The 12,592-nt window shown below is 40.1% G+C and overlaps 1 protein-coding gene and 1 long non-coding RNA gene across 11 annotated transcripts in view; one reads left to right on the top strand and one right to left on the bottom strand.

Annotated features, from left to right (window-relative positions):
* Window positions 1–2,423, bottom strand: part of prdm16 (PR domain containing 16) — a 150,753-nt gene extending 148,330 nt beyond the window's left edge. For all 9 annotated transcript variants that reach the window (XM_037242411.1, XM_037242381.1, XM_037242351.1 and 6 more), the window contains exon 1: window positions 2,295–2,423. In XM_037242411.1, coding sequence (XP_037098306.1) covers window positions 2,295–2,331 — 37 coding nt within the window. In that variant the 5' untranslated portion in view covers window positions 2,332–2,423. The remainder of the gene's footprint in view (window positions 1–2,294) is intronic.
* Window positions 2,424–2,580: 157 nt separating this feature from the next.
* LOC119116772 lies at window positions 2,581–12,039 on the top strand. Of its 2 annotated transcripts, XR_005096361.1 has the most exons (5): window positions 2,608–2,746; window positions 3,297–3,334; window positions 3,937–4,009; window positions 10,861–10,951; window positions 11,505–12,039. It is a non-coding gene; the product is annotated as an uncharacterized LOC119116772 (long non-coding RNA). The 2 variants fall into 2 exon arrangements; XR_005096359.1 differs by having other exon boundaries at window positions 2,581–2,746; window positions 10,861–12,039.
* The last annotated feature ends 553 nt before the right edge of the window (window positions 12,040–12,592 follow it).

A 12,592-nucleotide genomic window follows, 5' to 3' on the forward strand; every position in this document is an offset into this window, starting at 1 on the left:
AAATCACAATTAATCAATCGATCATTTTTGTTACAAAACAAAAAAATACCAATACATTTCTTTGAAACTATAATTATGTAAGTTCGTTTTGAACTAACCCTAATTTATAGAATTACATATTTTAAAACATTAAAGAAAGGGTGAAAATGTATGTTCGAGTTTGGTGTCCTTGTATGAACAACCAGTGCATTGAAAATCAATTAATTAATAATCCTTTTTTATAAGACTATGCCAATGTTGTAGTATTGTAGTCTTTGTAGTTTTTTTTCGTACTTGTAATTGAATTTCAACAGACCTAATAAATGCATACATGCGTGTACACTATGTAAAAAGTGTGTGTGCGTGTGTGTGTGTGTGTGTGTGTGTGTGTGTGTGTGCGTGGGTGGGTGGGTGTGAGTGGGTTGGCGCGCGTGTGTGAGCGTGCGTGTGCATGTGCGTGTCTAACATAAAAAATATATTTATTGTGATGGAATCAAACGTGGGAATTTGCAGAGCCTCACTGACTGTAAACATTGCACATCACACACACGCGCGCGCGCACGCAGGCACGCACGCACGCAATCACGTGCGCGCACATGCTGTGTGTGGTGGCACACGTTTTAATGGGATCACAGACTTTACTTTGTGCGAGAATGCGAAGGGACTATAATTCAAGGAAAATAAGTTGCTTCAAATCAAAATCCACACACGCACACGAGGTGCACACGCAACTGGCTGCTTAACACCTCCCATTCAAAATTACGCTGCTCGTTTTGAATGCCCAAATGGCTTTTTGTTGCCCATGCCCGCTGATCTGGGGTCTGTGCGAGGAGGGCTCAACAAAGCCAGGTATTTGTGTTCATTAGCACCAGGATCAACAGACTAGCAACTCGGGCTGTTTGCAGATCAGGACCGAGAGTGCACACTGCTCACAAGGAGCGCTCTGCTCGACACGTTTAAGTAATTATACTAAGCAGACCAATTAGCTGCTTTCCTTTATGCCCGAAAACCTAAAAAGTGCATGTTCCACGCGAAAAGGGGCTTAATAATAATAATAAAAAATAAAGGCTTAGCAAAATGTGATTTTAAGAAAATAAGAATTGCTTTGTCATGGCCTGCGAATAAACAGTTAAATCAAATTTCAGCATTAAGAAAAATGTGAGAAAAAATAAGAAATACGTGCAGAATTTTTTTATATTATTTTACAGCATTGAATAAAATGTAAGCCATCAAATGCTGTTGCCCACAGTCTGACTGATAAAATGCTTCCCGAGGCCTGTCAGAATGATCAGCATGTAAAGGGAGGGGGGAAAAACAGCATTCAAATATTTAGGCCGAATTAACAAATACAAGGCTGCATAATTATATTTCTGTCCAATTTGGGACGTGCGCATGAAAGCTCGCAATGCGTTGAAATAGAATGTCACAAATATACGGAGTGCCTGCCAGCAAGCCTATACACAATTAGGCCACTTATCATCATCATCATCATCATCATTAGGTCATCACCTTAATGAGTCGCGTGAATAAACTGATCACAAAGGGTGCCAACAAACAAGTGGATTAACTATCAGACCGAAGAAAGAACTGGGGAGAAAATATTAAAACAATTGTACGTATGCAAGGTTAGTCTGCAATTCCAAGCATCAAAAGAAAAAATTGTGCTCAGTTGCGTCTCTCTTTGCACTTATTGATTGGCACTTCCTTGGAGGGCGGGGGTCAAAAAAAAAAAAGGGGGGGGGGGTTACGATATGTGTATGCATGTAAACGGAGAGAGAGTGTTGCAAAACAAACGAGGCACAAAATATTCACCCCCACCCCCACATACACAAAAGTAAAAATAAAATACAATACAATAAAAATGTACACCCCGGGAGGAAATGTTGTGGGACAGTACCACAGCGCCCACTATAACACGAGTAGGGAATTTTGTGATCTTGGAACACCTCTATTTACAAGAAGATTCGGATGCATTTCGACAAGTTTGCCGAAACTTTCAGGAACTAGAAAAGTAAAAACCTCGCGTGAAAAACGAAAGAGCGAATCTGGACGCTGCAGTCATGAGCGCACTGAAGCACCGGCGTCAAAGTTTTGCGCAAGGAAGTATACACCGCAAAGTGCACACAAGCCCGCGCGAGCAGCCGCAACGAAGGGTCCCCCCCAAAAAAGTTAATCAGAGTGGCCGAAGAGTATCGCCCTCCTTCTCCGCGCAAAGACACCGGACAGGAACGCGCAAGAAGCGCTTTTTGTTGTTGTTGTTTTTTTTGTTTTTTTTTGCAACCCGGGAAGGAAAAGACCATAAACGCGGGACCTACTTTTGGCCAGTTTTCTCGCCCTCGCCTTGGATCTCATCTTGTCGCCTTGTAGATTCCTCTCGTCGTCCACCGTGAGCCCAGAAGCAGCAACACTATCTTCATCTCACCAGCATTGTCAGTTTGGACACCTTTGCACATGCGCACAGCTCCATTCAATCTGACACCCTCGCCGGGGCCAAAAAACTTTCCAATGTATTCATCATCATCACTTTTTTTTTTGTCCTATCGTCTCCCCTTTAGATCACTTATCTCTTCCCCTCCTCCTCCTCCTCTACCTCCTCCTCCACATGCTGCTCTCTCCTCACACTCGCACCTTCTCCCCCTCCCTCCTCTCCCTCCTTCAGCCCCGTTCTCCCAGCCCACCCAGCTCCGCTGCTGCCAGCACCCACTTGCATTTAACCCAAGGCGGCGACGCGCTTCTTTGCAGCCGGCCCGTGCACGCCACCATGCAGGTAAGAAGACAAAATTATTATTATTATTATTATTATTATTATTATTATTATTATTATTATTATTGTTATTATTATTTAAGAGAAGACAGTGCACATTAATCAACATTATACAATGTAAATTTACCCGAGTTAGTAAACTAAGTTTATTATTATTATATTATTATTAGTAGTAGTAGTATTAATATTAGTATTCGTATGTAATTAATGGTTTTATTAACACAAAGCTGTCTTTTTTAACATTTTGCAGACTGGTTGACGTGCAAGTCTGGCAAAAAATTGTTATTTGATGGCTCTCCACTAATTGCACAGTTCAAGGGATATTTCTTGTGCGTGTGTGCGTGCAATGCAGCAGCTAGCAGCTGTTTGACGCATGCATGCCCCCCTCCTCCCCCCTGCTGCTCCAAACCAAACATTCTGTTGGCTTCATTCTGTTGGTTTGCCGTAAATAATACATAAAATAAAAAACGGTGCATTCAAGGGATTATGAACTGCAGGCTGGGTAAGCATGACTCTGCACCTGTCTGCTTGTATGTTTGTTTGTGTGCTGCAGGCAGGAACTATGTGGCTTTGACTGGGCTCCAAGTACAGGTAATGTTTACCTACAAATTTGACAAAATGTACAACATAATAAAGATTTTTTTTTCTCTTTCATGAATTGCATGCATGGTATTATTGTAATTAATCTGGTCATATTTAGACGTAGGCCTACAATGCAATTATTATTGTTGTTAATGGATTGTTCCATGTTGCAAAATGTGAGAAAACTCTGTCAGCGTGCATTTGAACCCGAGCGGTGGACCGGGCTCCACATGGTGCTTGGGCCTCTAGCCTACATGTCATATGGGAATGGTTTCCGTCTGGTTTGGCTAAATAAAGGCGGCTCTGTGTTGGGGCCTATTAAAGATCTGCGATGATGGAGCGACTGCAGTCTGCTGGATGTCGCACACATCCACTCACTGTTAACATAACACAACGAATATGCAATTATTGTCATTATTATTATTATTAGTATATTAGTAGTACACTAGTATAGTAAAATATTAGTAATAAATAAAAAGTGTCTGACAAATACCGCATATTATTATTATTATTATTATTATTATTATTATTATTATTAATGTTCATCACAATAATAATGTGTTTAATTTGAACTTCTTGACATTATACTGAAGGATTTTGAACTCTCACAGGCTCATCAAATGTCTCCAACACTGCAGAAATCGCCTGGGATGTTTCCCCACGAGTGGATGTGAAATGCAGACGGTAATCATTAATCAATAATGATAATAAAAATCAGTAGCAATTAGCATATTTGGTGGATACTCTAGGGAGCCTCTCTTGGAAAACTGGTGGTGGCGGAGCAGAGTGGAAAGATTCCTCTGTTTAGTAACGTTAAAGCGCATGTGGCACTTAAACACTGGCATGATTTTAAACATAATAATGCTGTTTTTTGACACTATTATAGAAGTTTATTAATTCAACAATATATTAACCAGCAATGCAGGCTTATAATCAGTAGCTATTAGCATTTATTTGGTGTTTACTCTGGGGAGCCTGTCTTGGAATATTGGTTGGGGGCGGAAGGGGGTGGGGTGATTTCGCCTGTTTTTTATAACTTTGAAGTGAGGTATATAAGCCACTTACACAGTGGCATTATTTTAATTATAATAATGCTTTGGACTTGACAGGGTTATAAATGTATTAATTCAAAAATACGTTAAAGAGCTTTTTTGAATTATTTCGACAGCCAGAAACAAGCAAAAATAGTGCCATACAAAAGAAAGGACGACAAACAAATCATAAATAATGTGGTGTGCAAAGGTTGAGCCCTTTAGTGGGCGAGGAAACAGCGTGAGAATGAGCTATTGTCTTGATCGAATGACTCAGATCGATTAGGTTGGACTCAAAGACAAATACGAAATAAAACCGAGGAAACGAATTTGAGTTGTTGCGCGTGTGTATATATATATAAAAAATTATTTAATTAATATTTATCATGACTATGACTATAATCATTATAATAAATGTTATGATGAATGATTGTTATTGCTTTGGTTACACTCTTGGAAATTGACCCCCCCCCCCCACCCCCCAAATAGCACCTTCAAAACAAAATGGTCGACAATTTGCGTTTCACAGCCAGGAATTAGGGGCCCCGTATGAGGCGCGGGGTGGGGGGAGGGAAGCGAGATGTAATATATTTAATTTAGTCTTTTGGACCTTTTTTTTGGACGTTTTATGTTCTGTTTTTTTTGGGGGGCTGCGTAAAACATACGTGTAAAAACAAACCTACAACAAGAAAACCAATACGATTTCAGGGGGCCTTGAGCACATGGTCGCACCTTCATACTGGGTTTCTAATTAAATTGGAGATTGCAAAAGTAAATCATGCAAGAAAGAAATGAATGCACTTATTCCACTATATGCACTATCATGGCGAGGGTGCGCGTTTGGGATAGAGGGACGCAGATGAGAAGTTTTATTTTCACCCCAAATTGCTGCGGTCAAGACTGTGGTGACTGAATACACAGACGTACACATACACACGAACAAACGCACGTACCCCACCCACACACACACACACGGCGAAACCGAAGCTTGGTCCGCGGTGGAAAGGCTGCGGGTTTCTGGATGAAGCGCAGATAACATCGGCGCACACTGGACATGTGAGACGACCGAGTGCAAAGGCCCGCACATGAGGCGAGCTCGCCGGCAGGCGGGCGGGCGTATAGCTAAACGTACATGAAGCAACGAGCGCGCACGTAGAGTCCATAATTGTGCTAAAGCACGTAAATATGATGACTCTGGAACATAATACAAGCTTGAAACCACGCACGCATGCACACACGCGCGTATACACACGTACACGCACGCACGCGCATATACGCACACGCGCACACACACACACAGATTTATTGCACTTTTCCTTTTCTTAGTTGCACTCGCTTTAGACATAATGAAAGGCAAACAGCAGAAATAAGCGATTTGAATGTCTCACCATTTGTATTGTCCTATTATTTCTATATTTCGATCTCTATTAAAGTGAAAAAATCTCTGAGCACTGAAGCTGCTATTTTGACTACTCTTTTTGTGTTCTCATCTTCATTTGTTTAGATGATTTGATTTCATTATTCATTTCATTATTTTTTTTAAATGGGATATCCCATGAACTTGGACAAGCGGGTATTTACAGAAGATGATGAATCACGAATAGTGAGATATAGCATTTAATATGTAAATATGAAAAACAAATATCGCAATAACACGTCTTTAGCATCAGTGTCAAAATGGAAATTACGTTATTCTGATTTTCACGAGCATTCTGGAGTGTATAATTTGATGTTACTCTAAATAATAATTAAAATATACACCTCTACTCTATTGATAATCCCGGCTCTTGAATGTAAAATTCATGTCTAAAAGGCTACATCATTTTTCAAAAGGGAAAGCAGCCGTGCTATCACCATTAAAATTGTTGTTTTTAATTAATCGCTCGTTAATGTCGCCATCTATTTTCCGTAGATGAGACGAGCGAGAGAGAGAGAGAGAGAGCGAGAGCGAGCGACAGCAGCGCCAAACAAATGCACATTAAAATATGGCCCGGAGGCTCCAGTTGAAAATTACCCTGATGTCGAAATGACCTTAATACAATGTGATGTAATCAATCACATTGTCTACTGGGACACTGGGAATCACAATGTTAATCTTTGAGTTTGAAAATGGCCTGTCATAATTTTACAAGTCAGCCAAAGAGCGCACACACGTTCGGACATACACGCGAGCGCGCACACACTATGTAAAAATCCCTATCATATTATTATTTGGCATATACAGCCTACACGCAGAGATTGGAAAGGCCAACAACGCCTCAGGCCTTTTTGCCCCCAAGGGAGATTAAAAAAAAAAAAAAAAAAAAAAAAGAAAATACACGCATACAACCATTCAGACTAAGTAATACTTGTAACGTTATGCAAATATAACGGTCACAACAAACATCTCCTATTGAATTTTGGTGATATTCTTTAAATCAATTAAGATATTACACAGTCGTAGAAACCTCTAAAACGCCGTATGAACTCAGTTTATAGCAGCATTAAACTGTATGAAATATGAAATTTTACAAATATGTTATCTAAAATGAGCGGATGAAAATGTATTATAAAAATGACTTTCGATACTACTATAACTACTACTACTAATAATAATACGTATACATATTAATAGCAATACCTTCAATGTAATATAATTGTTGTTACGATCATTAATAAAAATATAATCACTGGCAATAACAACAATAATAATAATAATTTTAGTAATAATAATAATAATTTTAGTAATAATAATAATAATAATAATAATATAATGTACAATCATCGTTGTCATTTTTATTTAAAAACAATGAAAACATACCTCTGTTGACGATTTAAGTAGCCTATCATATATCTAATTAAAATGGTTGCCTTGAAATACTACTGGAGAAACAGATACATTTTACCCAGTCATCTTGTTGAAATGCCATAGAAGATCAGACTTAGTAAGAGTAATCTGTGGTTGTCACACAATTAGAAGTGAAACTTATTTGAGAGCCATCACGCACACAAGCGCAGGCACACGCGCGCGCACATGCACGCACGCACGCGCGCGCACACACACACACACACACACACACACACACAATTTGGCAGGCTCTACATGAGTCTTATGTGGACAGCATCAAGTGGCGGGGCCGGTTATCAACGCGTGTTATCATTAACAACTGCAGTAGAAGAGGGCCAAGCCCACGAGTGTCCATTTGACACCCACCTGGCATGTCAGCGGGTGAAGACTGGAGAGGGCGCCCTGGCTGCCACCCCATCAGCGGCTCTTTCAAATTCACCAGGATCTCGCCCACCCCCCACCACCACCACCCTGAAAATCTAACACGGGATTCGTGTTCTCACCTGCTGTAAAGGTCCGAACTGGGATTTGGTCCTACACCTATGAGGGTACATCACACCACGACTGGGCCGCCATTCAACTGTGAAACCAATTATTCCTAGGCAAGATCTGTAAAAAAAACAAAAAAAAACAGAGAAAGTGTGCTTTGTTGAATATGAAATCAAACTTAAGCAGATTGCAAATACTGTTGGGTTTGAAAACAAAAACTCAGAACAATGTATCCGCACAACATCGTAAGCTTGCGTAGAGCACAGTCAACAGAAACAGGCGTAATCATTATACCGTATGTGTGGGGGGGGGTGACGTAAGTGCAGCTACAGGACCCCCACGCACACATGAAACAATGACAATGCTCACCAAAAGGAATGGTAAGGATCATCTCATATTGCATTTAGAGATAATTTCAAAGATTAGTCCACCTCAGGGCGCCAGAACCACTTATAGGAAGGTTGATGGAGAAGCCTTATGAGCTTAAACTTAAATAGCTCCAAGCCTAAAGGGGCCAGTATTGGTGCTTACACAGCCAAAGGTATGCACAAGCTCAATCCAAAAAGGGATTTTTGCAAATCACAACAAATGACTACAACTTAACCTCAAACAGCAACATGGCTACACCCAGTAAAGTGCTGCGCTACTGAGTGAGGAAGCCTATTTTTGTCAGCAGCAGCTCTTCAAGAGTTACTCTTTTACTCAACATCAGCAAAATAACTTCAGGGAACAGAGGGATTACATACAGAAGGGAAAAGTGTGAATGGCCACATCCATTTTACTGATAGAAACAATTGTTTATTATTGAACCGGATTGAATTGGATTCTAATCCTGACCAATTACCATTTGGTATGTGTTGTATTATTATACCTCCCCAATATACTTGAAGAACAGTCGAGACTGACAATTCAATCTGTTCATATTCGCGATCCCGTGGAACTTGGCTTCAGGCTGGCATAGTGGTTTTTGAGCGCCTCGTTGATGGTGTTGAGAAGGAGTAAGAGCAAGAGGGACAAAAAAAAAAAAAAAAGTCTGACATAGTCTGTGGACTAGGGCTTGGCACTGGCAGGGCATTAGAGCACATCAGCCTACTTTCAATGTATTCAGTGGATATGTTCACAGCATTGGAAAGTGGAAGGAATGGCTCAGTCTTTCATCTTTTGAAGCCTCATTGAACAAAACTTGGCATTTCTTTTCACTCAGACAAATTTGTAAGGCCTGTTAACACTCTTCTCTGTGGTGTGTCGAGTGTATAAAACATGTATTTATGATTTCACTTGCAAAACGTCTTTGTATTTTCGGGCAATCTGTAGACCCAATGGCACAACAGGTCAGTACAAGTGCTGCAACATCCTTCTGGTTTGTGATCATTAAGTGTGCGGTGTTGTGTTGGACATTTCCAACTATATGGCTTAAACGATAACTGCAGCAAAAGCACAGAGTTTGATTGTTTTTGTGTGGGGCCTCTCACTTAAGAAAATGGTTAAGATGTTAAAAATCTGTGTCTATACCAGGCTTTACTGCACATTTGCGAGCCATGCTATCCCCACTCATTAAAAATACGAGAAGCTTTGCTCTTCAAAAACCTGACAGTTGAAAGTCGTAACACTTACGGACATGGTCTGTCAATTGAAGATTCTAAATTGCCAGAAGGTGTGAATGGGATCATTGTTCCCTATTAGTATGTGCCAGAGATGACTGCACTCTTGCCTGAAGTCAACAGAGATGAGCTTTCTTCACTTGAGGACCTTATTAGGACAAATTTTAGCAAATGGAGTAATGGCTATGAATTACCGCACTGCTAATCATGCATTATATTCAACCATTAAAACTATTTTGTATATTCAAGATTGCAAGTAAATAGCTATAATTATATAAGTATAATTTGGTGGAAGAGTATAATGAAATTTCTGGATAATACTAATTATATGTTAGCATTTAAGGTATAGGTAATTTGAGTTAGGATAAGTGCTAAAAGCCAAGGCACATATAGTATTTCATGTTAGAAGAATAATGCTGGAATTGTTTTTTATTTCATCATGCATGATATAAAAGCATCTGGATTCAAATACATTTTGTTAAGCAGTAGTCTACCTATAAAATGCATCTGGAGCCAGATGTTCTTATTTTGCACAACCGCTTGACAAAATAAAAATGAGTACATTCAACACACGCTTTTAATGTATAATGCATAACGTTTTAATACCAATCAATGAATTTCAGCCCTAATGTTAACTGCAAATTTTTATTTCATTTATTATTATAAACAAATGATACAAAAATTGTGCACATTTACTGTGAAGTCAAAGGAAATTGAAAGCAAAGGTGAATAAAGTCATTCAGATCATCTGTTGTATGATAAAAAACAAACACTTGAAGAAAAGAAAGAAATTTACACTCTCAGCCATTTTAAGAGAAGGGCTTCCAGCAGCACTACTGTAAATCTAAGCAGTAGTGAGATCTGCCCCACATGCTGAGGAAGTGTTGAAAGACTGCCCTCCTGTGTTGGACACATAAACACATGTTGCACAATAGGCTTGCACTCAGCCTCCCTTCCTTCCTTCTTTGGGCAGACCTCGCCTCTGTGATGGGCTGCCTGTATCAATCAAATACACCCAAAGCAGAGAAAAAGGCAACCTGCATGTGATATATGCTGATTGTCTCATTAACTGAGAGTAGAGGCGTCAAAATCAGAATGTCTTGATTTGTGTGAGGGCAAGACACGAATGTTGGCTTTCGACCAGGCTCGAGACTAACATTTTTCTTGAAGCACAGAGGTCCAATCACAAGATGATTTTAAGCGAACATGCGTAAGGAGCGACGGTCTCTCGTGCAAGATGAATTCCAACACAGCATTGCTCATTTCTCTCTCATGGAAGCAATTGTGCTCTGCTCAGTGCTTTCTGCTCCGTGATTTTAGAGCATCTACTTTTTCTCCCACATACCAAAACAGGCTTGTTACATTAATTAAATAGAAATTACAAAATTAATAGAAAATGGATAGATGGTTGAGCGTCAAGAATCACTGACAAAAATCTGTTTTTTGCCCATTCTTGGTGACTTTAACATTTCTGACCATGTTGAAGACTGGACACTGTGTCACTTCATTTTATATAGTTATTTAATTTACTCCCTGACAGTTGTAACAGAGGAATACTGAAATAAGGTTTTGTTTTGACCTTTGCAGGAGTGAGAGGGAACAAGGCTGCCGTGTGACACTTATAGCCTTGTCAGCTGCCAGCATTTCACTTCATGCAAGGCTCAGCTTAGGGGCACCTGTAAGCTTTGGCTCATGCTGGCACCTCACCATTTTTCCAAGCCTCTTCTTCTTGGCTACATACACGCTCATTCCCTTTAGATTCATAAAATCGACCTGTTCTGCTGTTCACATTTGGCTTGTTTTGTATTGTAGTATCTAATTTTTGATGTACCCATGGCAATTCACTTCAATATATTTACAGTATATTATTTTAGTTTATGTTCTGTGCCACCGTCTATGGGACTAAAAAATGTTAACTGAATACGACTTCCCTTGTGCAATCACTAGGCGAATAAATGTTGCGCCTAAAATTCTAAATTAGTTTTTCAGCTCTAAAACAATACAGCAAGAGCATCATTTGCAGTAGGGGGGAAAATGTCACAGTCAAGAGAAAAAACATTTTTTTACACAATGTATTGAACTCAGTTTTAGATCAAGATGGGAGAAATAACATGATGTAAGGAGCAGAAAGAGGATAACGATAAATGTGCATGTGCGAATGTCTATAACTCGGGGGGGGGCATGATTCTCCACTACTTTGAGCTTATCCAGAGAATCTGTTCTGTTTCAAGAGAATGAAGGATAGAGGTCCGAACTGACTAGTGTGCCACACACTCGCTCCACGATGTACACACAAGCCAGGACTTTGTCAGCATGACCTACCGCGAAGCGTCCCGGCACCCCCGCTCCCAAAATCCGAGCTCCAATAACAAACTCCACTGGCTCTTCTGATTGGTCGTGACAAATGCTCTCCGCAAGACTGGCTACGGGTAATGTCGGCCAAAAAGGGTTCGACGGCCTGTCGGCCCGACTCCATGTCACTCTGCATGTGCACGTGTGTCGTTGGATGAGTGTGGATATGCATTTGTTTGTCTGCTTTAAGATGAATGTAAGCACTGAATCCAGCAGCATTAAACATAACAATGGTGCATTCATGGGAATTTTGCAGGAGATTGGGGATAAAGTCAAGTTTAAGCACTGAAATATTTTCCAGCAGTGAGGTGGTCCAGAAAAGCAAATTATGTTTCAATACATTCCACAAAAATGGAGGACATGTCGGGGACACGTTTAATTACAAATAGGGCTAGTAAAAAAATGCTTTACGTTTTTGTTTTGTTTTAAATGTGATTGAAAACAGCAATATGACATTGATGACTGAATTGTATTGTGATACTATCAGTATCGCAAAACATTTTGTAGCTTGAGTTCTTCTGTTATCACTATATTTGAAAAACTATCAAATCTGTTTGACCGTATGGCAACACAACCTTTGCTTGACTTAAGTGATTGCAAAATTATGGGAACAGTAAAGACAAAAAAATTCTACTGAACAAAAAAAACACAAAACAAGACAAACAAACTTGAACTGAACATGGACAGGAATCCATTTGTTTTCATCACCCAATAAAAAAGTGACACCAATTGTTCCTCTTGATATCTTAAGGACAGAACATGTGACTGCTTCTAGTCTAGTCTGCTGGATGTGGACCACACAAGAGCAGCAGGTAGGGTAGTAAGCTTGCACTAGATGACGGAAAGCGGGGATTTGTGCGGCGGACCTCGGGCATCTGGCCCTCAAGTGTTGGTGACAGCAGTGGAAAAAGGAGCAACCCCATGCCTCCTCGGTTCACTGAAGCAGAGCGGGATTTACAGTATGCAG

Source organism: Syngnathus acus, chromosome 2, assembly GCF_901709675.1.
Source record: "Syngnathus acus chromosome 2, fSynAcu1.2, whole genome shotgun sequence".
In the NCBI taxonomy this organism is placed as follows: domain Eukaryota; kingdom Metazoa; phylum Chordata; class Actinopteri; order Syngnathiformes; family Syngnathidae; genus Syngnathus; species Syngnathus acus.